The sequence below is a fragment of the Caloenas nicobarica genome, chromosome 1, assembly GCF_036013445.1.
Source record: "Caloenas nicobarica isolate bCalNic1 chromosome 1, bCalNic1.hap1, whole genome shotgun sequence".
NCBI classification, from domain to species: domain Eukaryota; kingdom Metazoa; phylum Chordata; class Aves; order Columbiformes; family Columbidae; genus Caloenas; species Caloenas nicobarica.
The window spans coordinates 23,365,277-23,392,908 of NC_088245.1; the positions used below are offsets into that span (position 1 = coordinate 23,365,277).

At 35.8% G+C, this 27,632-nt stretch overlaps 1 protein-coding gene across 1 annotated transcript in view; it reads left to right on the forward strand.

Annotated features, from left to right (window-relative positions):
• Positions 1–27,632, forward strand: part of GRM8 (glutamate metabotropic receptor 8) — a 332,753-nt gene that overhangs the window by 270,399 nt on the left and 34,722 nt on the right. The window contains exon 8 of the mRNA XM_065629770.1: positions 14,164–15,099. Coding sequence (XP_065485842.1) covers positions 14,164–15,099 — 936 coding nt within the window. The remainder of the gene's footprint in view (positions 1–14,163; positions 15,100–27,632) is intronic.

A 27,632-nucleotide genomic window follows, 5' to 3' on the forward strand; every position in this document is an offset into this window, starting at 1 on the left:
GTTCCAGGCTTGGCTGTGGATTTGTCACAGGATTCTTAAGTAGATGGTAGATGTTTTATAGTTTTTTGTGAACATTCTTTGTAAGAAATGTTACAATTAGAATGAAGTGTTCTTTGAATAACCATAGCCAAACAGACTGTGGAGGTTTGTTTTTTGTGTGGTTTGTTTTTAGTTTGGTTTTTCTTTGTGTGTGTGTCTTTTTTTTTTTTTAAATTCCAAAAAACCCAGAAAAGATGCCATGCCATGTGTAACACATAAAATAAATCAGTTGCGTTTAAAATAATATTTTTTTTTCTTTCTCAATAGAAAAAAGTGTGCAGTGATAGAGCAATGAAAAATCAGGAGCTTTTATATATATTCCAGAAGAGTTATGTATTCATATACAGGACTTCAGAGGAGGGTTAGCTGCTCCCCTGGTACCAGCTAATATTGTGACTTTTAGAATAGATCAACAACTGTTGGGTATAGCAGGTAGTTTGGATTATGCATAGTTGGACACAAGTCTGTAGTGAATTGCTTTGTGAGGTACCAGTGTGAAGCATAGAGTATCAGCATGTTTCTTTCATTTTTCTCCTCTCCCTCACAGAAATTTATATATGTATTATAATTTGAAGACTGAGCTGCCCTTTAAACCTAGAAGGAAAATATTCATGCTTAAAAGCAAAAATAGTAAATTAAATTATTCTAACTATTGTTCATTTGTGTTACAGAATGGAAGCCTACTACTAAATTAAAAATCATGAAATGGAAACTGAAAGGGACATTCAGTGGTTATGATATGATGAAAGAGAATAACTAGCAGTTAGCAGTATATTAGTATATGATTATTTTTTCTGTCTGCTTTACTGTAATTTCTCTTCATTTTGCAGTAATATTAATTACATTTATTTAGGATCGTCGTCTAATATTTATCCAGGACTTTTCACTGTGATAAATCCCCATTTACAAAATAGTATCACCGGGTTTAGTGGTGACATTACAGTATAAGGCAGGGAATGAAGAATGTGTTGCTAATCTCATTGTAACTTGAGCTTGCAGTAAACAGATTGAGTGTTGAGTGAAACAATAGGTTGTGCTGGGAAGGACTGGATCAAATAGAGAGGATTTTAGTAATTGAAAAGCATAGGCAAAAAGTAGAGAAATGGCTTTGGAATGGTTAACTGAAATCTGTATCGCCAGAGGACGTTGTAGCAATGAACTCCTAAACTTGTGATGTAATCCATCTGTTCTCTCCCCCAGTGCTATGACCTCATTAGCAGAACAGTGACTTCACTTTGAAAAGTATTGTAGTTGGAAAGAGTCCAGCTGCAAGTGATGATAATGATCAGCCATCTAAAAGTTTGCCTGCAGGGAAAGGTTGAGCAAACTAGGATTGTTTAGTCTGGAGAAGGCTGAACTGAAGGGAGTTATGTTAATCTCTTTCAATATAGAGAAGATTATTCAGGAAAAGAACAAACTCTTAGCCATAGTTAATTTGGCTATTAGGAGAAGTAGTGGATTTGAATTACAGTGAGAGAGATTTAATGTGGGCGTGCTGGAAAATTCTAATGATGAGGATGATTAAGCACTGGGCTGCATTACCTGGGATGCTGGGCAGTCTTCAACACTGTGGGCTGGTTGGAGCAGGTGAGCTGTACAGACAGATTTTGCAGAGTTGATTCATGGATGGGGCCAGAGGAGTACTCCCAAGATCTTCTTCACCCATCATTTCTTAAGTTTTCTGTCTTTTGTTAGTTTGTTTTGTTTGATTTGCTAGTAATCACCTCAAAGGTAGATTTCCTGTATTCCTTGAGCAAAAGCTGGGAGGGATACAGGCAACTGGTTTCCTGAGTGCATGCAAGACTCCGTTTGTCTTTAGCAAGAACTCTATAAGAAAATAATGACAGATTTAATAGTTTACAAACTTGGTTACTTATTTAGGATCTTTTTATTTTTGCATGAAACTGTTTAATACTTCCCAAACTGATTTATGTTTGTTTATGTGGACAACAGTTTCTTATTGTGACACTGGTGATATCTTTTACCTAGAACTTCTTTCCCTACCATTTCTCAAAGAAGCATTTTCCCTGTAACCAAAAGCAATACATCAGCTCTACACATAACAATGTTTAAAATGCATCATTAATTAGCTAAAAAGTAGGAAAAGTATGATCATCAGCATTTCTTATTTATCTTATTCTTCTAAATATAAAACAAATGGTTTCTTAAATAGGTATTCTGCAAAACTGAAAAAGACAGTCTAAAGAATTTAGTTGTCACGAGAATACATTGAAAATTTTCTGTCTATCTGGTGTAGCTATGATCTTAGTTTTTCATTTGTGCTCAAAATATATAGTACCTGAAATCTGCCCTGGCAGATTTTTCTAGGCCTTGCGTAAAGTTAACATCTATACTTACGTTACTCCAAGGATGAAGTCACTCCAGCCTCTGAAGGCATTCTCCTCCATTTTTTAACTCCCCTTATCACTCAGAAGTGTCTTATAAATACCTGACTTTACTTCTCATTGCTATAATTTAAGCCAAATACTTCTTATTATATTCAGTATACATTGAGCATATCCTTATTATTTTGACATATTCCAAGACTGTTGTTTTACCCCCTAGACTGTGCTGTTTCTTCAGGTTGTGCAGCCTGAATTCTTTAATTTAGTCACACAAGTGCTGTTTTCTAGACACACTTCTGATCTTCGTTGATTTCCTCTGGACTCTCCATTTGATTCTCCTTCAAACTGAAACACAATGATCTTCAGCCTTTGTGAAGTGCTCTGGCTGAAGTCTCACTAGTGCAGAGTACAGGAGGAGCATCATTTCACATATTCATGAATGCAGAGTAGAGGGCAAAGATTATTTTATCAACCTGGATTTATCAGGATTGCAGTTGCCCTTTTTGCAACAGTATGACATTGGTTCAACATATTATAATCCACTAAAGCCCTGAGATCTCTTTTTTTTCTGAAGAGCTGATATCTTTCTGTCCTTCCTGATCCATAAGGAGCTACCTGTTAGTTGTTCCTGTTAAATGGCATGCTCCTTTTTTTCAGACTTTCTGCGGTGTCATTTGGAATAAGTGTCTCAACCTTCAACATAGCTTCAACCTTTTCCAGTGTCATTGCTCAAATTTGATCACTATGTATTACATTTTACCACTCAAACTGCATTGAGTGGTTATTACAAATACTGAATAATAGCAGACTAAGAATAGGCCCTTTGCAGGCCTCGCTCTGTACCATCTCTTCCATTCTGACAGTGAATGAATGAAAAATTCTAGCTTCCCACAGCTTTCTGCTATAATTTGCACCTGGCCCTTAGGGGCTAGATCTGTTTCAATAGGTTGCTTATGACTGAGAGTGTAATTTGAAATGGTGTCAAAAATCTTTCTAATGTTAAGATAAATGACACCTAGCTGCTTGCCTCTCCTCCACGATGCCTGTTACCCTCTCACTGAAGGAAATGTGACAGCTCACTGTTGACAGATCCCTGTTGGCTGTTATTTGTCTTGTTTGATTTCTCTGTGGTTTTGAAATGTGTTTGTTTATTTCTTTAAGGATTTTTTCTGGGAATTCAAGTTAAACCGAATGATTGATAATTCCCTGGCTGCTTCTTTCCCCCCCTTTTCTGAGCATAAGCACTAGGTTTCCCATTAGTAAGTTCTTCATACTTCCCCATAAAGTCTCAAGAGCTTTCTATCTCCTCAGTCAGTTTTTTAAGTACCGTAGAATAAAACTCAATATGTTCAGTCCGTATGAAAACCCCTGACTTCCTGAAGTACTCTCATTTTGAACATGTTCATCTTTCTTTGCTTAGTAACAAGGATTTTTTTTTTTTCTGACTAAATGTGCTCTGTGGTATTTTCCCTAGCTTAAACTTCTTCCACATGCTTGTTTTGTGCCTGCCAGATCACTAAGTCTCTCCACAGAATTTTCAGTTTAGTTATTGACCCTTCATTCTAAGCAGCAGCATAGACTTGGCAGAGAGAGCTCTTCCTCTGCTGCTGAATATCTCAGTGTAAAACACAGCCTGTTTTCTGCCAGTTCCAAACTGGTTCAGACATTTTGTATGTGATTTTGTTACCTGGCTGGAACTGTGTTTAAAGTGCCAGTGTGATTTTGTTTCTGTAATGCTGAAAATTCAAAATTTTTGTAGTGGAAAGATCTAACTGTTCACTAAAAGGAACTGGCAAAGAAGGTATGTGCTGTGGTATGGGCTGTTATAATGGAAAACCATCTTAAAGTAATGTCAAAATGCACATCTCAATCACTAGGATTTTGCAGTGCTGTGGAGTAGAATGTGCTACACATATTAACAGCTTCTTTTCCTAGACACAGGTTAGACAAATATGTCAGGAATGCTTCAGGTATAGAGGCTCTTTTCTTGAGACAGGAAAATAAACTTGATCCCTACATTTCAACCAAGCTTGTCTGTTCCTCTGTCACAGTCAATTAAGGTACAAGGTTGTTGAGGTGAGGGCAACTTTGCTCAAAATTTCAAGTGCTTCACTTTGCTGAAACACTGTTTAGAGGCTGAGAAACACAGAGTCACAGGTCTGTTTTCTGTTATTCTTTGAGAGATCGGTGATGAAGTTATTGCCTTTGTGCTTTCTGTCTTACTGCTGCTTATGCTTGGATGAAAAGCTCAGGAAAAATATGTAAAATTGCCCTGCTCTCTTCCAGTTCCCTCATTATAAGTATTTTTGCTATAATTTCCTTAAAAAGCATCTGTTTGGAGGTATGTTACAGCTGATGGCTATCATGCTGATCAGTGTTACCTTATTGTAGTTAGGATGTCCTTTTCTGTATTCCGCTGATACTCTGCTTTCCTTTATCTTATGTTTTGACTCTGAATTCTTTAAGATTGAGACCATTATTTTTTCTTGCAGGTTTGTATAGCCTTTAGTGCAGTTGAGGTCTCGGTCTGTGAGCAGTGTGGGAATAAAAATAATACATCGTTTCTGTGTTGGTATTATTTTGTAGGAAAGGTTGTGTGGGTTGGAATTCAGAGGCATTTGTTCTTCAGTTTCATATGCATAGCATCTTTTCAACTGATCAAGAAACGGGAAATAGATTAAAACATTTAAAGTAATTGGGCAGGATCAGCATCTTTTTTCATACTGAATTGAGGCTTTTTTTGATTAGCTAATTTCTAGTTTTAAAATAATGAAATATTAAAGATAAGAAAAAAGGTGACAGGCAATCTCCTTAAGTAATATTATATATGTGTATGGGTCATGCCCTTATGAGCATAACTCTACTGTAGTTGCTGGACTGATCTAAATCTGCTGCAGGTCTAGCCCAGTACATAGTCCCAAGTTTTTGCAGGCCATCATAGAGGTGTTTGGGGACAGAATTCTCAAGCTTTTTGTTTTGATAAAGAAATTCACATTTAAACCAATAGAATGATTAAAACAAGTAATGGTGACTATTGTTTTCATTAAATGATGGGATTTATTCAACATATTTGTCTTAATTTTAAATTGTTTAAAAATCCATTCATCCTAAAGATTCCTTTAAAGTCAAATCCAGCTGTGCTTAGGCCTTTGTGTTACTTCTGTTTACTCTGACCTATGAAGTGGAGGAGAATCTGAACACCATTGGGAAGAAAGGCATCTGACACAGATTGAAGGGAAATGTAGTAGTTATGGACCAATGGACTTGGGATGGGTCAACACAAACTTTAACTTAGGTAACTATAAATAAAAGCATCAGATTTGGGAGGAGCATGTTTGCTATGAGTATTAAAAGCTTCATGAAGAAATGCAACTAGTCTATTAAACTAGTGATGGCACGAACCTTGTGCAAAACTGAGAAGATTCCTCAGGCACAAAGAAAGTGATGTTAAAATCTCTTTGCTAGAACTGGGCTCCTTTTCTTTTCTCCAAGCACTAAATTTTTTTTGAAGTGTGCTTGCAAGCTGTTTCTGCGTGATCAACTGCAGGTGGGCAATGGTGGAAGGTTTCCTTGCAAAACAGCATTTTCTTAAAGAAAAATCTAAATCAGACAAGTTGTGTTTGTCTGTTTTAATATGAAGGTTTTTTGGACATATTTAATTATTAGAAAAGTTATGGCACAGTTTGCTTTTGATAGCATTTAATTACTTCACTCCCTATGTGTATATTGTAAATATACAGGAAAGGAAATAATTGGGGGGGAAGGGTGTGTGTTTGTTTGGGGCTTTTGCTTTGGTTTTGGGCTTTTAGTCTCATTTGTAAATAGAGACTATCTCCAGAATTGGGTGCTTCAAAATCAATTGTGATTCATGCTTCCAAGAAAGAAAAAAACTCTTGCTTGTGTTGAATAGAAGTGTCCACCAAATTGCTGTAAAATTCCATCTAATAGGTACACAGTGCAGTAAGAGTAGGTGCTTACTTGATGACCTGCTAATCACTGTACTTGGTGCTAGCCTACTCCCCAGGACATCTGAGAATAAAATGTTGTTTTCTGGATATTCCATGCATGTTAATAAGTTTGTTGTTTGGCAAACTGAAGAAGGGAATATATTGTTGCTCCTCCTACCCTTGTACCAGAGGTCTGTTAGGGTCAGCACTTCTGTAGCCTATCAGTACTGACAAAACCACAGGTAGAGAAAAGTAAAAGTAAAAAAAGTAAAACAAACAGATATGTAAAGGCTAGCATTTAAGACTGGGGTTTAAAGTCTGTATAGCACTAACAAACACTCTCTGTGGACTATGGTACAGTGGTACAATTATTCCCTGTTTAAGGTTTCCACAGTATGCTTCTCTATGTAAGTATTCAGCAGTCATGAATTATATGACCTAGCTTGTGAGACTGGTTCCTTTGAGGTAAAATTACAGTCTAAGCACACTAAATCATGTATTTCCATTGATAAAGCAAGGCTAGTATTTAACCTTTTCTGTTTATGAGCAAAAGAAACTTTATATTTATTCACACCATTCTTTTCTGTTTGTATATATTACCTCAGAGCATCCTTTACTTTAATTATTTTGCTCTAGCTGAGAATGACTTGTTAATATGGCCAGAACATTAAAAATGCATTCTCTTAGCTTCGGTAATTCCAGAGACTGGTGATATTGTAGCTCTGGGAAACTGGAGATGAAAACAAAGATTTTTGACATGCTGAGGAAGCACAGAATTGTTCTTGATGGTTTTGGTACTAATTCTTTGAAAAATATTGCTCAGTTTTAAAAATAAAAGTTGTTTCAATCAAGCTTTCTAAAATATAACTACTTCCTATGCAAAAAGCTTTCTAGACCTGAGAGATGGATATCAATTATATCCCTGCTTAAATTTCTTCCTCAAATTTTAAACTTACTTAAATGTCTCCACAGCTCCTGTCTGCATGACAGCTTCCCTCCAGCTAATGGCAGAGTTGAGATTTAAGAGAGTTATATAATTTGCCCAAGGTCACTGAATATTCAGACTGTATCAGAGCCATGTAGGCTAACTCTTAAGCTTAGACACCAAAGTTGTTTAACCGTTCTGTAGCACTGCTTTCAAATAATATATATATCATCTTTCTTCATGTAGTCCAGGACATTTTCAATCTTACATGAATATAAATCATTATACATACATGCATGTAAATAAGTATTTGAATTTAAATGACAGTAAATTTAACTGTCTTGTTTTTTCTATAGAGAAGCTGTGAAATAAAGATGGTAAGTGTTGTGCCTAGATGAAACTTTGGGCAGATGGATTCACAGTTAGGAGAAATCAGCTTCCCTTTAGGTTGTAACAGCAACCTTTGCTTCTGTCCCTAAAGAAAAAGAATTATTTTCCCTGTAGTGTTTCATACTGGTCCTTTAATGGCCATTGCATCTCATCAAACTTCTCAGGCTTCTCTTCAAACTGCTATTTGACTGCTTTAACTTTCAACCAGTATGTGGTAAAACCAAATACATGATCCCATGTTCTTTGCAAAGTTCAAGGAATGTATATACTTGAAATTCTACGAAATGACATCTCAGTTGTTAGGAAAACATCTGTATTGGGTGAAGGTAAATTATTTACAGCAATTATGGCAAATTTGGTGATGATTGTGATTTTATACTGCTGTTGACAATCCGGATTATAATTTTTTTTTAAATTTAAGGCTGTATTTTTTGTCTTTGACTTATTTCTCATCTGCATATGCCTGCTTAAATATTTGCAAGTTCAGTATACCCAGCTTTCTTCTAGAGGGATAAAATCTGTCTGGCAGACTAAATGCAATGATCTTTATATTTAGATTCATAATGAATTCCCTTTAGTTGAAACAGTTTCAGTTTAATTTTGGTTTTTGATAGTTCAGATGACTTGGCTGGACAAGGTACATAAGAGACTTGAACTTTTACTGTGAGAATAGATGCATTTGACAATTTAAAAAGCTAAGTATTAGACTAAATTGCCTTAATTCACTTGTTATACTCCTCTGATGAACTTTTGTCAGAAGAGAAATACTTCCAGGAACTCGAGACAAAAATAAGAACAATTCTTTGTGACAGCTGGAGGTGATATTTCAATTCCTTGTCATTTTTATAGCTTAGAATCTGAGTATCTATTGAAAGCCATATGAATGTATATATGAGAGCTTTGATGCTTCTGAAAGTCTTGGCTAACTGACTACAAAATAAGATGTTTGCCTGGTCTGAGAACTCTAGTAGAATGCACTGCTTGCATTCCTCCTGTCCATATCTAGTATAATTCCATTCATCACAATTATATGCTTAAACATATATTTTCCATTATTTTTAACAAATATCTAGCTCTGAAATAAGATTTCAAAACTGAAAATTCCTACAAATGACAACATAATCAGAAACATTAAAATATTATCCACCAATCAGTCCTTGATATAAACTCTCTGAAGGCTGTCCAAGTGCCTTTATATTGTCACTGGCGGCTGAATTATGTAAGTGATAAATTATTCCACGATCATTTAGAACGGAAAACAGCATGGTTTTGTACACATAGTGGTTCAGGAATAATATGTGACCGACTAGCAGCATTTTTGATCAGACTCCTCTGGTTGTTGAGGGCATTGCTAAATGAATGTTGCTTGATTATTGGAAGAACACAGTTGCCAGTAATGTGAATATGCCACTTGTACTATGTCATGTAAATCTCATCTTGTTTTAGCCCAGTTCTCCATCATTAAATTTTAACTTTATTATTAGGTATTAGAGGAAATTGTATTTGTAATGTTCATGAAGGATAGAGGTGTTTACTTGATTGTGGTATGAAATGGCATTTTGTCTGTATTTTAATGGTTTAGTGAACTGTGAATCTTAGTACTGCAAATTAAAGCAAATTGCAGCTCTGTCAGGCAGATATCTCATATAGAGGTGATTTTTATGTCTATTTAAATAGCAGTGAAACCATTCTCTTCTTATATCATGATGCATTTCACAGAAAATGAGTATGTGTCTTACAGACATACTGTCATACTCTTTCTGATGTTTTCACTTGGGTAAGTATTGGAATAGTAGAAAATGGAACATTGTCTTAGGGGAATGTGAGGTTCTCCGTGATAGCACATCAATCTATCAGACACTCTCTAAATTCAGACAAGCTACTCAAATAAAATTAATAATAATGTTTAAACTGTTATTAATAATAGATACAGAGCTAGGCTATTCCAGTCTGACCTGTATGATGAATTCAGATACATTTAACAATGAACTTTGCCTTGTCATGTATCATACTGTAGTGAACAGCAGCTACAAGATATCACAAGAAAATGAAGGTGCCAAAATAAGTCTTCTAGAAACTAAGTTTACCTAAGACTACTTAATAATCTGAGACTCACCCAGCCTTAGCAGAGTCTGAGCAGTATAAAGACTGCTGCAGACCCAGATATTTTGATGAGTAAGGGCTGAAGAATTGCAGAGCTTTTTCATTCTTTTTCAGTGTCAAAAACCTCCTTCTTTTCTGTCTTTCTTTTGTCTGGCTTTGGCTTCTTTGTCAGTTTTTTGCCCTCATGAGAATTTTGTTCAAAATGTGTGCCTAAAGTTAAGCTCCCCTGAAGTCAGTTTTGTAACATTTGAACTTCTGGTTTACTTTGGGGCAGGTTTTCCTAAGTATTTAGATTGTGAAAATTGCAGATGGAAGCATAGTGGGATTTTCAAAAGCACTTAGGTAAGGCACTTAGCTCCCATATAAATTAATTAGCTGGAATGAACAAGTTCCCCTTGGTACTTTTGAAAGTTCCACTGCTAAGTGTTTATGTCTACATAAAAAAATATGATTTTCAAAACAGTCTGAGCATTCAGCAACTCCCTTTAAAGTTTATGACTATTACATGTTTTCAGCTATTCTGAAAATTACACAATGTCCCTGGCTCTATGTTCCCAAATGATCTTCCTTCGCTTTCTTGTTTCTTAACAGTTTCTACTATCATTTATTGTCTAAAGTTAAACTCAGAGAATAAATGCGATCAATAGTACTGTAACGTAAAAATCAAAAAATAATTACATAGGTGAATCTTCTGCATGGGTTTGAGAAGTCATGTCCCTTGGCATACACATTCAGTGACTACAAAATGATAGAGCTTTAAAACCATTGTTGTGATTATGTCTCATATTGGATTTCCTTATTACACATTCATATTATGCAAAATAACAGCTCAAAAATACATTACAGGCACAGACCTCTGCAGGTTATGGATAGCTGGGAATGAATCGGATGACCAGAAGTAGTATGACTTTTCAGTCTTTAATTGCTGCATATACAGAAACCCTTAGCAGACCTGCTTGGATGTAATAAAACCAAGCAGTGCTTACTCTGAGGTAGAGTTTCCCCTGCCCTTTACTCTGCCTCTGTTATAGTAATGTCTAGGTAGCAGTCTGAGGGTGTACACACATAAACATTCTGGTTTCAATCAAGAATATGCTCTTGAAATGAATCAGATAATTATCCCCACTCAGCAAACCTCCTCGTTGTGGAGTGGGTCTCAGGCTATGTGAACTGGGTAAATTTGGCTGAAGTGAAAACAGAGGATGCTTTCCAGAAGGACATCTCATCTTTAATCATTACTGGGTGTTCAGTCCACTGAACTATGGCAAACTTTGTTCAATATAATCCTTCTTCCCAGATTCTAATTTCAAATTCCGACCAATGAGATCATCAAGTCCTCAGACCCCACATCTTTGCTCCAGAGATTGGCCCTTACTATGCCATGTTGCTTGTTATTGAAGCTATAAACTGAGTTGTCAAGATAGTTAGGTTCATGGGAGAATCCCATCTTTGCACCCACTTCCAGAGTTAAAAATCCTACGATACCACAATTTTCTCAGATCTACAAGCATATTAAAGGGGATCTCTAAATTCAAACGCTGGCCATCGTTTCTTGGGAATATGTCTTTTCTTTCTTGTTAGATAGAAATGAAATAAAAAACTCATGAGGAAGAACTCATAAAACTTCTGTTAAGAGCTTTTTCAGAAATGTAGGTCAACCTAAGTGTAACTGCAGGTTTTGCATAACTTGTATACCTTGTAAAATGCACCTGCACCAGCCATTCATTCTCGTTATTCTCTACGTTGATTTAGAATTTTTTTTATGCTTTAAGAGTCCATTCTTGTTTGAGTTCTTTCATTGCTAACAGCTAATAGTGGTTATATTCATAATTAATTTTAAAAAAAGACTCAAGTTGTTTACCTTGTGTAGTTTATGTGTCAGATGTACTAGAATGAAAAACATAATATGAATCTTTACCAGCGACTTTCAGAAACAAGAATTTATTATCTCTTTTTGCCACTGAGATGCATAACCTGAGGCATTCTAATGCATTACCAACCAGGAAGAGTTTTTAAGCATGTTTTTAGTCAACTAAACCACCATCAAGACAGAAGTACGTGAAATCATAAATAGCTGTACAGTAAAAGGATATTTTTTCACCTTTTTTTCTTTGTTAAAGTAGAAACTCTGAAAGACACAGAGGAATTATGTGTACCTATCTGAACCATGGATTCACAATACAGTAAATGTGGCTTTAGGTTCCTTAATGCCAGCTAAGCAACACTGTAGCCTCATGGTATTAAATGCTGATCTGGTATAACCTCACTGTCTAGTATAACCTCACTTTGCTGGTTCAAATGTGTTTAAAAAACTGGACACCTTAGCTTTATTCTATCAGGCTTTCTGCCAGATCAGATATTGCCTGTCCAGGCCATTCCAAGTTTATGATGGATCAGGTGTTGTGTACTCTCCTGTTGATTCTGTGTTATGTGCTATAATCTGGCAAATATACAGTACTGTTCTTTTTTGAGTCATTCCAAACTTATCCACAGATCTGGATTAATGACCGTGGCCTCCTGTTTCCCCTATTACCATAGTATCTGACTAAATCACAAGCTTTGATGTATTTATTCTCCTAACGCTGTGAAGGAGAATATGTCTTTGCTATCACACTGATTTCATCATAACATGTTTTCTCTCTTGTCTAGTAGATGAAACAGTAGGGGTTATGCAGGCTTTGAGAATTTCAGTGATTAAAACCAGGAGATTGCAACAGAGGTGAATATTTTCTTAGAGTGTCAAGTGCTCTGCTAGGGTTCTATCAAAGCTGTTTCATGCAACTGGATTATTCTTATCATTTTTAGGAAGCTAATTACTTAAATGATTTCCTTTAGATAGTCACCAGATGCTGAATTTTGTGTAATTATCACAGTCCTTGATATAAAGTGTGGTTAACTTCTGTAGGTTCAGAACCAATCCAAATCCCAGTGAAGTCCTTGAGTGACTCTGGGGATTCACAGAGCTGGTTGTATAAGTACATTCCTTGTCTCCTCATTATTGTGTGGTTCCTTGTTTGCCCCTTTGAGTGGTGAATAAGAGCAAAGTCCTACACTGAGCAGAAGAATGGACAGTGGAGACAAAGTGCCCGGCTGCTTGTTGCTGCTTTATTTACCTTGTGTGGTGCTGTAACCAGTGCTCTGGCTCTCTGAGGAAGGCAAATGAGGCTGGTAATGTTACAGTGATTTTCTCTCAAACCTGTCGAAAAATTTCTGGAAAAATAAACTGTTGAGGCCAAAATTATCCTCTGTCCTCATTCTGTCCTCCTCCAGAAGGAACTGAAAACGTTCCTGACACGTGAAGTTCTATTACTGCTGTTTCACTTATAAATAAATCCTCCAAAGGAAACAAAAGTGCTAAGCACTTAACAGTAAGGCAAGTCCTTTGTTCTTGAGTGCTTACCTCCTAATAAAGGTATGAGGGATGGAACATGAGAACAACACTGAATGATTCTGATGCCTACAAGTAGCTCTTTGCTCCTGGCACTGCTCTGGTTCACTCAGCGTGACCCCTGGCAGAACACAGGTTTACTAAGAGTGGGCTAAGCAGAGTTAGGACCAACCTGAGTGACAATTTTAAGCAGGAGACGCTTTAAATCCATGACTTTCCTATTCAGATTTTATTTGGAGGGCATGCAGGAAAAATAGATAAGTGGATGAAAAAAGTATATTTTTTTAATGCGCTGCTGTGGAGAAATATGGGATTTACAAAACAAGAATGCACTGTGTGCATCTGCTCTGTACCACAAAAAGATCCTTGGACTTTTTAAATCAGGAGGACTAAAGCAGCAGTCATGACATTTTTTCCATTATTATTCAGAAAAAGATATATACTCATTTTTATCTTCTAGAAATATAAACAAAACACTCATATACATTTCAGGAATTATAAAGTGGAAAAGTATAAAATATGCACATTTGTGGAAGAGGTGGCCTCACAGATGTTTTCTTCTGGCATTATTTGTTCAGCCAGAGCTAATGCAAGGAAATTTTAATCTATTTTTTTACTGTACCAGAAACTTATTTGAAACTCACATAGCCGTATTTTGTAATTAAATGTTTGAGAACTATTGGTATTTATATTTGCATGTGATTAACTTAAAGCACTTTGGACAGGGTTTTTTGCTTTTAAACTAGCCTGGAGTCAATAAATATCTTTACAGACATCAATTTGGTCAGCAGTAAAGAGGTAAATAGAAACTAATGACACTCATCAAGCCTGTGGCATGAATGATTTATTGGATACAATCATTTAACACTTTCATAAAGTCAATACAAGCGAAAGAAACAGGTTTCTTATTATGGTAAACTGTATTTGTACTGTCAGCATGTAGTGATTTATGACAAACCTGTGGCCAGGATTAGGGTATTATAAATGGAGGAAAATAGAAGGCTCATTAATTTTTTATACCCACAGGTAGAAGACATGCAGTGGGCTAATAGAGAACACACTCATCCAGCGTCTGTCTGCAGCCTGCCCTGTAAAGCGGGAGAAAGAAAGAAAACCGTGAAGGGAGTGCCCTGCTGCTGGCACTGCGAGCGCTGCGAGGGGTACCATTACCAGGTGGATGAATTCAACTGTGAACTGTGCCCAATAAATAAGAGACCAAACGTCAACCGCACAGACTGCCAGCTTATCCCTATAATCAAACTGGAGTGGCATTCTCCTTGGGCCATCGTGCCCGTCTTCATAGCTATTCTCGGCATAATTGCCACCACCTTTGTGATTGTGACATTTGTCCGGTACAATGACACACCAATTGTCAGGGCCTCTGGACGGGAGCTCAGTTACGTGCTTTTGACTGGGATTTTTCTCTGTTATTCCATTACTTTTCTAATGATTGCAACTCCTGATACAGTGGTCTGCTCATTTCGAAGGATCTTTTTAGGCCTTGGCATGTGTTTCAGCTATGCTGCCTTGCTTACCAAAACAAACAGGATTCACAGAATATTTGAACAAGGTAAAAAATCTGTCACAGCTCCCAAATTTATTAGTCCAGCTTCCCAGCTGGTGATCACTTTCAGTCTCATATCCATGCAGCTTATCGGAGTCTTCATCTGGTTTGCTATTGATCCACCACATACCATTGTAGACTATGGAGAGCAGAGGACACTTGAACCAGAAAATGCCAGGGGAGTTCTCAAATGTGACATTTCAGATCTTTCTCTCATTTGTTCCCTTGGATACAGTATTCTCTTGATGGTCACATGCACTGTTTATGCTATTAAAACAAGAGGGGTTCCAGAGACCTTCAATGAAGCAAAACCCATTGGATTTACTATGTACACAACCTGCATAATTTGGTTAGCTTTTATTCCAATCTTTTTTGGTACGGCCCAATCAGCAGAGAAGGTAAGTGATAATAAGTTTACAAATAAAATGTTATCCTCTTTTTATTTTCATCCCACAGTACTTGTAATACTACAATATTTTCATTATTATAAATGAGTAATTCTTAATACTAATTGCAAATAAACTCTCAGAATTCACAGATAATAAAATATATGATTCAAAATTTAAGTTTCCTATATTTTAACACAAGAAATTGAATGTGATTGTGATGTGGCTGGCACAATAATGTTGACATTTTCTCAGTATATCCTTAAGTGACTGTTTCTTCTGATGTTTGTTATTACCATTCAGTGATGCTCTAGCCTGTTACATGAAGCACTATAAATCTTTGCTATCATCTGCAGATCTGATAGAAATGGTTGCATTTTAAAATGCTAAGATCAACTTACATTTGTCAAAAATAATGAAGAAGAATGCCTGGGCAGAATGAAAAGAATTACTTTTCTATCTGGTTGATGTATATAACTTAAAAAAAAAAAAAAAGGAGTGAATGAAGTGTATGTAAAATCAGAAAAAGCATAATGCACTGATTATTCTCTCGGATCAAAAAGCAAATATTTTCTGGATCTTTTAATGATAAATTTAATGCTGCATACTTGGATATCTGTTATTCTTTGTTCAACTGGCATGGAACGTTCTCGATATCAGTCATGGTGAGCAGTACAAGACACACCAGACATTTAACTCTTCTCTCAGTTGTAATGGGAAGGCAGACATAAATGTTGATTGTGTGAGTTTTTATCTAGCTGATAGTGGAGAAAATGATAAGTTAGGTAGGAAAGAGCAATAATACCAGCAACAATCTTCAATAACTGCAAACCTATGAGATTTAGAAAATCTTAGAAATAAGAAATTGAAGTCATCTACCTTTTATATAAACTGTTTCCCCTTTTCTTCTAGCAGGTCATTTTTATAATGTTTAAAAATGTACATTTTTATTTAATTAATTTAATTGGAAAAGTCAGCATGTGCCCAGTTATAATTGTGCAAGGGTTTGACATGTGTCTGGTTTAGGGGGCATTCTTGTCTGCAGAATTACAGAATAAGACTGTACAGCTTGATGAAACACCTACTAATTCAAGCAGAGGAATTGTATGGGGGTCTGAGCATTGCAGAAAAATATTTTCCTCACTAAAAATTAAAGTAAGCAGGCTTGCTGAATTGGATCAGGCTTCATTTCCTTGGCATTTTGGATTAAGTCAGGAGAAGTAGAGCACTAAGGTAATGGCATATAATATATACAGTAAACAAAGATGAAAAATCCTGTTTGATATAGGAAAACATGTTAAGGTGAACTGTATTTAAATTCTGACTTTTTGTACATGCAGGCATAAGTCAGAAAAGTACTTTATTATATAAACGTGGGGTACTTTTTATCTTAACAGCTTGGGCTAGTCAGTTTTGTATCAAGTATCTATAACAAAAGAAATGTATTTCTGAGTATTGAAGCACAGAAAAGATTACTTGGCTGGCAACTACACAGTGAGTTCACCTTAGCTTGTAGTAAAGGATGATTTTGTTTTCACCTCTGAAGATAAGTGAACACCTCTTTTGCATTTCTTTTATGAAGCTCAAGACTGAATATAAAAATTATACTAAATTGCTCGGCTTCTAACATTAAATTTCACTTGTAAGTTTCTTTTTTTTTTTTTTTCCCTAAATGTTTTGTTATTCTTCAGATAATGACATTCAGGAGGACAAAACCCAGATTAATATGCTAATACAGTAGCTCTGTAATTCAAATAATTCTTTTCAGAGTGCTTCTTTTTTTTGCTGCAAATAAAAACATGTTTCCACACTGAGTCTTATAGTCATCATCATATTAGCTTGTGGATTCATACAATTAAATTGCTTGTTTGAATAGGACAAAAATGTAATATATTAGTCCACACGTTTATACATTGTCTGAATAAACTCAGTTACTTGTAGGTTTCTCAGTTAATGCATGACTAACAAAAGACATATTTTCAAAACAAACTAATACATTATAGAATATCTTACCTGAAATTCGGTATTATGGTCTTTCTCGATGAAGAAAGAAATGAAAGAAGATTAATAGACTCTTTTTTTTAGGTGTTTACTATGCAGTTGATTTTAGAATCCTGAAATTATTTTTTTTTTTATGGCTCAAGTTTGTTCAGACAGCTAAGCAATAAGCTGGGCAAGTTAAAGTACTATTTGAAAGCAATGGTTCTTTTTTTTTAAACGTTGACAGTGATAAAATTTAACACAGCATTCATTACAAGCCAGGTGTCCTTCCAACTAGCAATTCCTTGAACTACTAGATTTAGACACACTTCTGTTTGAATAAAGAGTATTTGAAACTTCTTCAAAATGTTTTGAGGAAATTCTGTTTTTCTAAACATTGGTAGTGCTTACAACAATAGCAGAATTCATCATGCATTTTTTGAAAGACAGGTTATATTTACTTAACTATTCCATGAACACAGGTTATGTAGGAAGCATATTGAGAAGTTTCTTATTTTTATTTCACTGTTAAAATATTTCCACTGATGAAAAATGAGGACCATTGGTGTTAAAAACAGGTGTCTAGATTCAAACCTCATAGATAATCATGGAAAAGTTACCTTTATTTTTAGTGGCCTTGGATCAGATCTAAAAAGTGTAAATTTACTAAGAGATTATGGATAGAAACTGAAAGAGTATAAACCTGTACAGTTGGCGCAAGTCCATAAATTGAGTGTTCAAACTTCAAATATGCATGATGGCCGTGTAAATAACCATAAGTGCATTACTGTAGAGAGACTGTATCTTATGTGTTCTTGCTGTGAAGTACAGGATGGGAAACTCATCTCTCTCCATTGTGCACGTGAGGAACCTTGGGTCTCCAGCTGGTTAATGCAGCTGAGTTAAATGCCTGAATTTGCATGGTGTGACACATCCGTAAGAGAAAACATGGTAAAAGTTAAGGTTACTTGACAAGACTCAGTGAGAATATGTTGATTTATAGTCTTGACATTTGTAATATTTTTAACAGCCCTTTATAACAGATGCTGTTTCTACTCGTATTATCTCAGGTTTACGTACAAGTTTAAACAAATACAAAAATGAGAAAACTATTATATAATATTGAAGAAATTAAAAATAATATATATATGGAAAATTAACAACAGGTTAAAATATCAGTCCAAAATAACCTTGTACAACCCAGGCTTGGTGGCTTTTTTAGGACTTCATGTTTATAGTTTGTCCTTAATCTCGAGCAGTAGATTGTAAACCCCTGTGTTTTTAAACATTCCATATTTAGATTGTAATTTCTACAGAAGTTCCCAGGGAAAAATAAGTGTGTGGTTGTTTTTCTTTTTTTTGTCTAATTAATGATTTTGTCCATTCGTGATCAAGCCTGTTTTGACAGCTGCTTCTTTACAGAAGGAACCTACTACTAATAGTTAAATTATTCCAGTGCGTCATTGAGCTGAATGGAAAATGCAACCCTAAGACATAAAATACCAATTTTCTAACACTTGTGTAAATGTCAGTGAGGTGCTTTAGAGGAAAAGGGGTGAAATTCTGTGAGAAAGCATTCTGTGAATATAGCCTTCATCTGTGTCATGCATGTGTACATGACGAAACACTGGAAGTACAGGGATCATCTGGAATAGAGATGTTTAAAATGTCATGAATACTGGAATACCATAGAAAAAAATGGTGAAATTAGCTTAGTGATTAAAACATATATTTGATGAACCTCTGGGTAGAATTAAGTTACAACAGCAGACTGCACAAAAACCAGCTGAGGATAGATGGCTGTCTAAAGTACATCCTTATTTGACAAACTGAACTTCTAAAATTACCTTCCTTTTGTTAGTTTTGACAGGTGGATTAATTATGTTCATTTACTTAAAATAAAGACATCATTTATTTTATTAACCTGGAAATACTGTTTTGAATGAGAAGAACACTACTTGTTTCCCATACTGTAAAAGAGAAGTGGTTGCACTTTCTGCTAAGGAAAGAGGACCATAGAAAACACTGAAGGACTTTTTTCCTTCTCCTCCCACTGGAAGCACTTGCAAGGTTTAATCTAACAAGGCAGACAAATTTTAACATATTTCAAATTATTCTGACAAGTTTGATCTCTCTTTTCATAGCTGCAGTAAAGGCAAAGCAAATTTTAAAGTGTGGCAGAAATTTTCCCATAAATTATTATCCTTATGATCTTACTGTTCCAGATGTTTTCATCCTGGATTTGCTAATCATGTAGATCTTATGGTTATATTCAGCGGTTAGTGACAGTAAAAGAAGACAGAAACACATATTGAGTATCTCAGTATTAATTTGACCTGTAACCTGCTGTTGTATTTGTCAAGTGGAAGCTGCTCAGTTCTCAGTGCGAGGGAGAGGTAGTTCCACCAGTCTAGTAAGATATGCTATTTATCTTAAAAAAAAAAAAAAAAAAAAAAAAAAAAAAAAAAAAACTACTAGTAGCAATTCAGGTAGAGATCCATTGCTTCCCCCACATTTCTACAAAATTTAGACAAATAATCCTTGTGTGTGTGTGTGTTTATATTATGAATTCTTACCTAATTCCATTCCTCTGCCTGTAAGAAAATAAAGCATCTTAATGATGCCTCAGACTGTGTTAAGGAAGCAGATGGCACCAAGCCTTTTCTTTGCCTTGAAGCATAATCTTCCAATTCTGATCATATTCAGAGATTTAGCTCTGCAAGTAGTCCATGCAGTACATATCAGATGAAAAATAAAGGCAACTTATCATGTTAGTATTTCTTCCATTTTATGAATAATGTTTGGCTTGATTAAACCAGTATCTTTAGTGCCAACACTGTGCAGAGCATGAGGATTAATCCAAGGGATCTTTGGAACAGTTTCTAATTTTCATTCTTATGGGATTCAAAGTTAGAAGCCCGCCGAAGTGATACTGTCCAGAGTTTATCATTGTTCGAAACTCAATTTCTGTACTACTGCTGATTTTTTCAGAATATTTAGAATATAGGAGGACATGCTGGTTTAAAAAAAAAAAAAAAACAAAAAAACCCCAAAAACCCCAAACCTATTACTAACCGAATATTTGCATGTTTAGGAAAATAACAAATTTGATAAAATTAACCAGATCATCTGATAAAAATGTCCTCCTTCTCATTGGAAAGCGTACGTTTTCCAAATGTAAATATTTCATGAGCTAAATTATTTATAAATCTGATAATTTCCTGGGATTTTTGACCTAGCCCTCAACAGAAATTAAGACTTTGTTGTTCTCCTGTAAAAGCAGAGCAGGAAAAAAGATGTGAACAAGAGTTAAACCAAATGACAACTTATGGCCCAATCTTCCTATTCCCCCTTTGCCTCTGTGAGAGAAGTGCCTCACTCCTTGATTACCTCTGAGAAAGCATGGTTCTCTCCAGTTGATGAAGATATTCAGTGCAGTGCAGGTCATGGACATTGCTGAGCCTGCCCATCAGCTGAACAAAGCATCTCTGCAAACCTTTTCTTCCTTCCCCAGACTTCTGTGAGCTGGTGCAAGAGGACAGAGGGATGGTCATACTTCTCTGGTGGGTGTAGCTGTGCAAATTGCCACATTTTTATGCTAATTCTCCTCTCCTCTCATTCTCCTAATGAGAAACCAGTTAAATATGGTGACCTTTTTTTCTTTCAAAAGTAACTTTGTGGGAAGCCATTCCACAAGATTTTCTTAGGAAAAGCTGCCCTGTTTCCACTAGAATCACAGATGAAAATTACAGAAAAAAGTTCATTAGCTAATAACTGAGACAAAAATGGGTCATTTAAAATATTGTTGGCATTTAGAATGCTTTTTTTCAGTTTTGACCTTTTCTAACTTTTGGAGTTTAAAACTAATTTTGGAAGTGAAGCACTTTTGAAATTGAAACAGGATAATTTCACAACTTTTAAGCTATTCTCACTTTCTTGAAGTCAAAAAATATCTGAACTAACGGTTAACTGTAACACCAGACTTGTATCAAAACATTTCCAAACACTTTTAGGAAAGGTGCTAACTTTCTTGGAAACCAAACTATACTATAGTGTAATTATCTAAACTGCATTAAATTAACTAAGAAATCAGAAGGGATTACTGTAGTCATCCAAGTCAATCTCTTGTGCAAAAAGATATCTTGAGCTCTGTTAACTTAGATGCTATTCAGGCTCGTTTTGATAATTTAAGATCATAACATTCTTTGTGGGGTAGTCATCTGCTTCCCTATTTAGCATCTTCACTCCATAAGTAAAAGATTAGATGAAAAAGAGGCAAAGCTCCTAAGTTATTTCATGTTCTTTTCAGGTGTAATGCATCTGCAAAGGTTTGCTGAAACCCCCTTGAACTGAAGAAAAAAGATCCCTCTGCTTCTGTTGGCTCATTACGTGTAGGTGTGACCTGCCTGCTTAGAGTACATGAAAGCCACAGGAAAGATTTCTTTCAGACTGTGCTACTCACTCAATGAAATCTTGTGGAGGGCTGAATCCAGCTACTTTTAAAAATGCTAACCCCTATTTAGATTTTTAGTTATTCATCATAGTGTGTACTCAAGTTTCAGCAGGTGTTCTTGCTGAATGAAGGACTTTGTGCAAAGCTAATGCATACATAACTTTAAAGACTGAACTTTATTGTGTTAAGATATGCCTACAGTCTTTAGGTTGTGTATTTCATTTCTCTCATTACTTTAATATTAATTAAGTCACTAGCATTTCAAGTATGTACACTGAGCACTGATTTTAATTATAAGGTTATTAGGAGGTATTAGGAAGAAAGAAAATGCCAGCTTCTCTAAGAAACAGTAGATTATGCAATAAAATATAAAACCACTATTTTCACTTCAGTGAGACATTTGTGTGCACCTGAAGATTGTATATGCGGTTCTGTTCTGCATGGTTGTATATCTGTTCCAGTATACGCACTGAGCTGGCATACATAGCTATGTACGTTGAAGAGATGTGCACCTTTCACATAATGGGAAACACTAGTGTTTTGCTTGTCTGACAAGTTTTCTTGTGGCCCCATGATGAATGATAGCTTCAGGGTCTTTGAGAAAGAAGGAGACAGGAAAGACCTGCCATAAAAATTAAATTAGCCTGTGACCTTCTTCCTATCCTATTCTGGGGAATGTCAGAGAGTTAGGTACACAAAGCAAGAATGCTTGCCAGAGAACTTTAAATAGACCTTTTTGGCTGCTTGCTGGCTGCTGTGATAGGTACCTAATTCTGAGAAGCAGAAACAATTTTGTAAAGTGCAGATAGCTAGATAATTCTGTCATCTTCATCTGCTTCAGTAAAGAATCACAGAGAGGTTTGTGAAACACTACAAACGTTTCACAGAGATAACCTGGGAAAAGAATATGCCTTATCTACTGTATTTCTATAAACCAGATTCAACTCATGAAAGTGCTGATCTTTTGGCTCTGATTTGTTCAGTGCTAAAAATCTGGTTTTCTTCAACATGCGCAGGTAAATAAGAAATCCTTCCAGTTCTATTAGATGATCTTTGCACACCAAGAAAGAGACTGCTTGTTGGTATTAATGTGCTATAAGCTGTCACTGTTGTGTTTCATCTACAAGTGTAACCCTGAGATGGGGTCCTCTATGTCATTATTATGCACAGATCAACATCAGAGTCACTGGTGGTTTTGTATAAAAAGAAAAAGTATATAATACATCTTAGATTTTAATCTTGCTCTTGGCTGCTTCATGTCCTGATGGTTGTGTACTGACAACTGGTGTCCAGCCACACTGCATCCGAAGAGGACCACAGACAGTTTAACAGTTCATTAAAAGCAAGCATATTTCTTTTGATCAATTGGAAGCCTCTCTGTGTGCAACAATAATGGATTTGGGGATTCAAAGGATGCACATGAAATGTTGCATCATGGGACCTTGTAAAAAAATGGATTGAGACAAATATAGCTCCTGCACCTTGTTTTGTATTCAATACAGTCCATTCTTATACATTCAGAATGAAGGGGTATGTAGCAATTTTTGAACTCAGACACCTAATAAGAAGCTCATCCTCACAGAAGTATATGTGACTACGAACTCATTTCAGACTAAAATCTGGTCTTAGATCAGAGCAGGTTGATGTGTTACTGGCCAACAAATCTTTCAGTGAGTAGTTCCAGTGCAGCCCTATGGCCTGACAGGACCCCATTCCTTTCAGCCATCACTTCAAGACAATGAAGTGACTTGCAATTTATAAATTCTTAGGTCTAGGGCATTGGAAGGGTTAGTTTAATTTGGATAAAGCAAAACTGACAATAACACAAGCTGAATAGACAATATCTTTAAGCAAATTTATCGCTTACTGAAAAATGGAATTGAATATATTTGTAAATACAGAAGAAGAGGGATTGTTTTTTTCAGTTAAGAATGATGTGTTAAACCCACATACTGGGAAACAAATATATCTGTGAGTAATAGAAAGTTAATTGCAGCTATTATTTACACCTTTGTTGAGAAAAATAGAAAATCTTTAAATAGAACACTGTTTAGAAATTGAGTTGGATCTCCTTCTGGTATGGTCTTGTGAGACTTCTTGTACTTGCAAGCTCCTGCCAAGTTGGAAGCAGTACAAAAATAGCCTTTGTCGTAGCTTTAACAGTGTTCTTACCTTACTGAAAACAAGTAAACACATGCATGAAAGACAGAAGAAACAAATTTAAAAGTCTATTAGCTTAGCTTTGAATAGGTATTCAGCTTCTCATCTTGTTTCCTACTACAGTAATTCCGATTTTGCATGGGTTTCATAACTCTGTCAAGATTTTGATCTTTCAAATACAATAAAATTCTGTGGACTGGTAAAATACCATGCATAGGCTGAGCTTTAGTGACAACACATGTACAAGCTCATCATATACCACATTTGGAACTTGACTCATGATCAGCACCTAATCTTTACACTATATTTCCTTTAGGCTAATAACATTTTCAAGGACAATTATGGTGACTCAACTAAAGTATTAGTTAAGTAAAGCAGTTTGTGTAGCTGGGAATATGTCAGTGTGTTGGACATCCAATAAAAATATAAGATCCAGAACAGAAATTTAATTAGATATAAACCAAATAAAATTTGTAACAGGTTTGATAAATACAATAAAAGTCTAAAATTTCATGTAGGGGACAGACAGTGAATGTTAAATTCGTATCTCATAAAGATGAAAATATCAGGAACCAGAAAATGATGGAAGTCTGATTTCACACTGACTAGTGAGCTTTGTGCTTACTCTTAAAAAGCAAAACTAAATCTATTATGGGAATAAATCTTTAACTAGATTGTTAACACTGGATATGCATGCGTGTGTGTACAAATATTTCATTTTACATAACTGTAGGCTCTTTCTTCCATGAAACCAGAACAATTAGCTTAAAGGACCAACAAAAGCAAGAATTTAAATACATATATGACCACCTTCTACAAAACAAAGACTTTAATTAGTCATTTACATCTGTTTTTTTGAAAGTCTATTTCGCTTTCAGTTTCCAGTGAAGCTTCTTAACACATAATAAAATGACAAAGAGAGATTCATATGAGCTAAGCCAAGAGGGATAGAATTTAGCAGTAGCAGAATGTTATACTTATTTTCTAATAATCCAGCTAAAATGGATTAATTATGAAATATCCTCTTAACTTTAGACATGAATTTTCAGTATGTACATGCAGTTTGATGTTTTCCTAAAATGGTGCTTTCCAAACTTTTGGGTGATTTCATAATGTCATTTTACCAGAGATGTCACCCTAGTAGAACAGTCAAATGATTATTTTCATGGTGATTATCAAGGTCATGTTTACTTGATATTTTGAAACATATGGATGGGATTAAAGTGTTGTTATCAGGCCCATTGATAGAACGGATGACACCGGACCTGCATGTATCTTTTTTTTTACAGTATAATAAGAGTAGTTGAACAATGAAGGGAAGAAAGGCACAGAACTTGATTGTCTTTTCTGTAACTCCACTGAGCTCAGATGGAATAACAGCAGGTATTCACAGGTATTGTGAGTGCAATTCAAACAGGTACGGTACAATGTTTCCCAATTACAAAACAGCAAAGTCAGAAAGAGACTGGAAGTGTGAAGCTATTTAAAAGACTTCAATAGCAAATGTGAGAAAAGATTTTTAGCTCTGAAGCTGAGGAACACACGACATTTTGCAAGTGTCTTTTCTACTAAACTAGCACTTGTAATTGAGTGAGGTATAGCAGAAGTGCTCACAGTAGGCAAAGCATCTATCTCCTAATCTAGTCATAAAAAAAACACGGGCAAACCAATGTAGCATGATACAGAAATTGATCCCAAAGCCCAAAACTGCTTTTGGAACAGTATCCATAAGGGAATTGTTTGCACCATGTGTTTTCCTTAAGAGCTGATCTACTGAAATGGTGCTTTGAAAGAGAAATCCTACACATACAATGCAAATTATGCTACAGTCTGAAATAGCTTCCTCCAGAACACATCACCTTCTATCCCTCTGAGCCATTACACTGTATGAAATTCTATTTGTCTACAAAGATCAGACACCTCCATCAAGGCTGCCAGATTTCCAAGTTGGAAATTTCTCTGCCATTCCCTCCACACTATTTACCTTCCCAATGAGGCTTGTAATTTCTTTGTTTCCAACCACTACCAAAGCCATAACCTTTGTCCTCATCAACCTTCATGTTTTGCTACTGTTTATATCCTCCTCTCTTGTTTCCCTGTTTGCTTACTTTATCATTTGTCCAAGATAGAACAGTTATTCCAGCCAGTCCCACTTTTCTTTGATGATATCCAAAATCCTAGTTCTTTTCTCTGTGACTTAGCACTTAGACCCTGCATCCTCTCCCTCACTGACACTGATGTTGGCTTTTTGTTATTCGGATTTGTTACTTTCACTCTTAAATTTAGCAAAATTTTGTTCTGACTTCTGTATAAAAAGTGCTTTCTCTTTTTTCTTTCCGACTACATCCAGCATCCTCAAATCTATCCAAGTTTTAGTTCCTTTGCTTCGTGCTCCATTTCTGAAAGATTCAGGCAAAGCCACAATCCAGTCCAAGTGAGCAGGAGTTTTGCCAATGATATCAATAAACGTTTATGTCCCTGACCCAACTGCTGTTAACTCTTCCTTTAATCCTTCCTCTGTATGCATCTTATCTATTTTCCAAGCTGCTAGAAGATTTTCTAAAGGCATCTGTGTAAGTTGGAATTTTGTGTATCTGTGTTATACAAGAATATAATTGGGGGATTTGAAAGTCTATTTTTCATTGTTTATGCAAACATAATATATGGCTTGGCTTTATCTTGAGCTGGCCATCCTATTCTTTCATGTAGTTTTAATAAACAACCCTATGTGTGTTAGAATTCTCCTGCATACCACGAGAATGCTATGAAAATACACTGCAGGCAAGTCTGATTTTCTGAACATCCAAAACAGGAAAAATGCTAAATACATTATGTCCTTAAACAGTGTCATACTTTGCTTTGTTACTACAGTAGAAGTTTGTAAGCATGAAGGAGGCATAGACGTAGGAAAGAGAAATATGTGGTGTGCTTCCTCCTGTCCCCTAGGCAGGGATGTAATAAGCAGATCTCGTTGAGTGTTTCCTTTATTGGCCTTTCTCTTTGTATCCATGTAGCTCTGTATGGTACTTGGGAAGGTTCCATATCAGACTGTGGGCTAGTGGGAAACGCTGTTAGCTGGCATTGCTTCAGACACTCTTGCTTTGAGGAGGAGTTTCAGAATCAGCCATTTTAGTATCCAGCCAGACATTTTAGCAGTTGACTATATCCATATCAAGGTCACTAGAATATACAAGGAAATGGCAAAACTCTGGTTGAACAGGGCACTTATGCATGGCATAATGTGGTTTCTATACCTGTCTGCTGGCAAAAGTTCATTGTATTTCAAAACACTGAGAATAGGCTGAAGATCAGCTATGGATAGATTTTTTTTAATTGCAACAAAGAGATTTTTGAGTGCTTTCAGTTTCATGCTACAGAATATATTTGTACCTTGCAGAACACTGTTTGACTATAAGCCTGATTAATAATTTCTATTTCCTATAGATGACTGAAATCAAAGCTTTTGTGAAATTATGCTAGATTTTTGTCTACAGAATCAGAAGGATTAAGCCTGATTTTAATTGTGTCATCTGAAAACTAACACAAGCTCTTTGGGCCTCTTTGCCCATGGATGAACACACATATTCCTCTTAAAGAAGTTGTGCACACACACTGACAAAAGACTAGACCCCTATGGTTGCAAAATTAAACTGCGGGCACCTCTCCAACACAGATAATGCCTCAGAGTCAATGCCAAGACCTATTTTTACTACAGTTAACACTACCATGCTTTTTGAAATGACAGAGTATAAGCGAGTAACTTAGATCTAACCTGTCAGGTTAGGCAGCAGTGCTGTGTTTCAGAGCACCAGTGTGCTTATTTTTTTTTCTGCTCTGGTAAACAATACTCTCTTTGTCCTACAAAGCCATCCACTTGGGTGAAGGATATTTCACAGAGGCCCCACACTCTATGTGTTCTCAACTGCTTGTTGAAATTGCTTTTTCTATATAC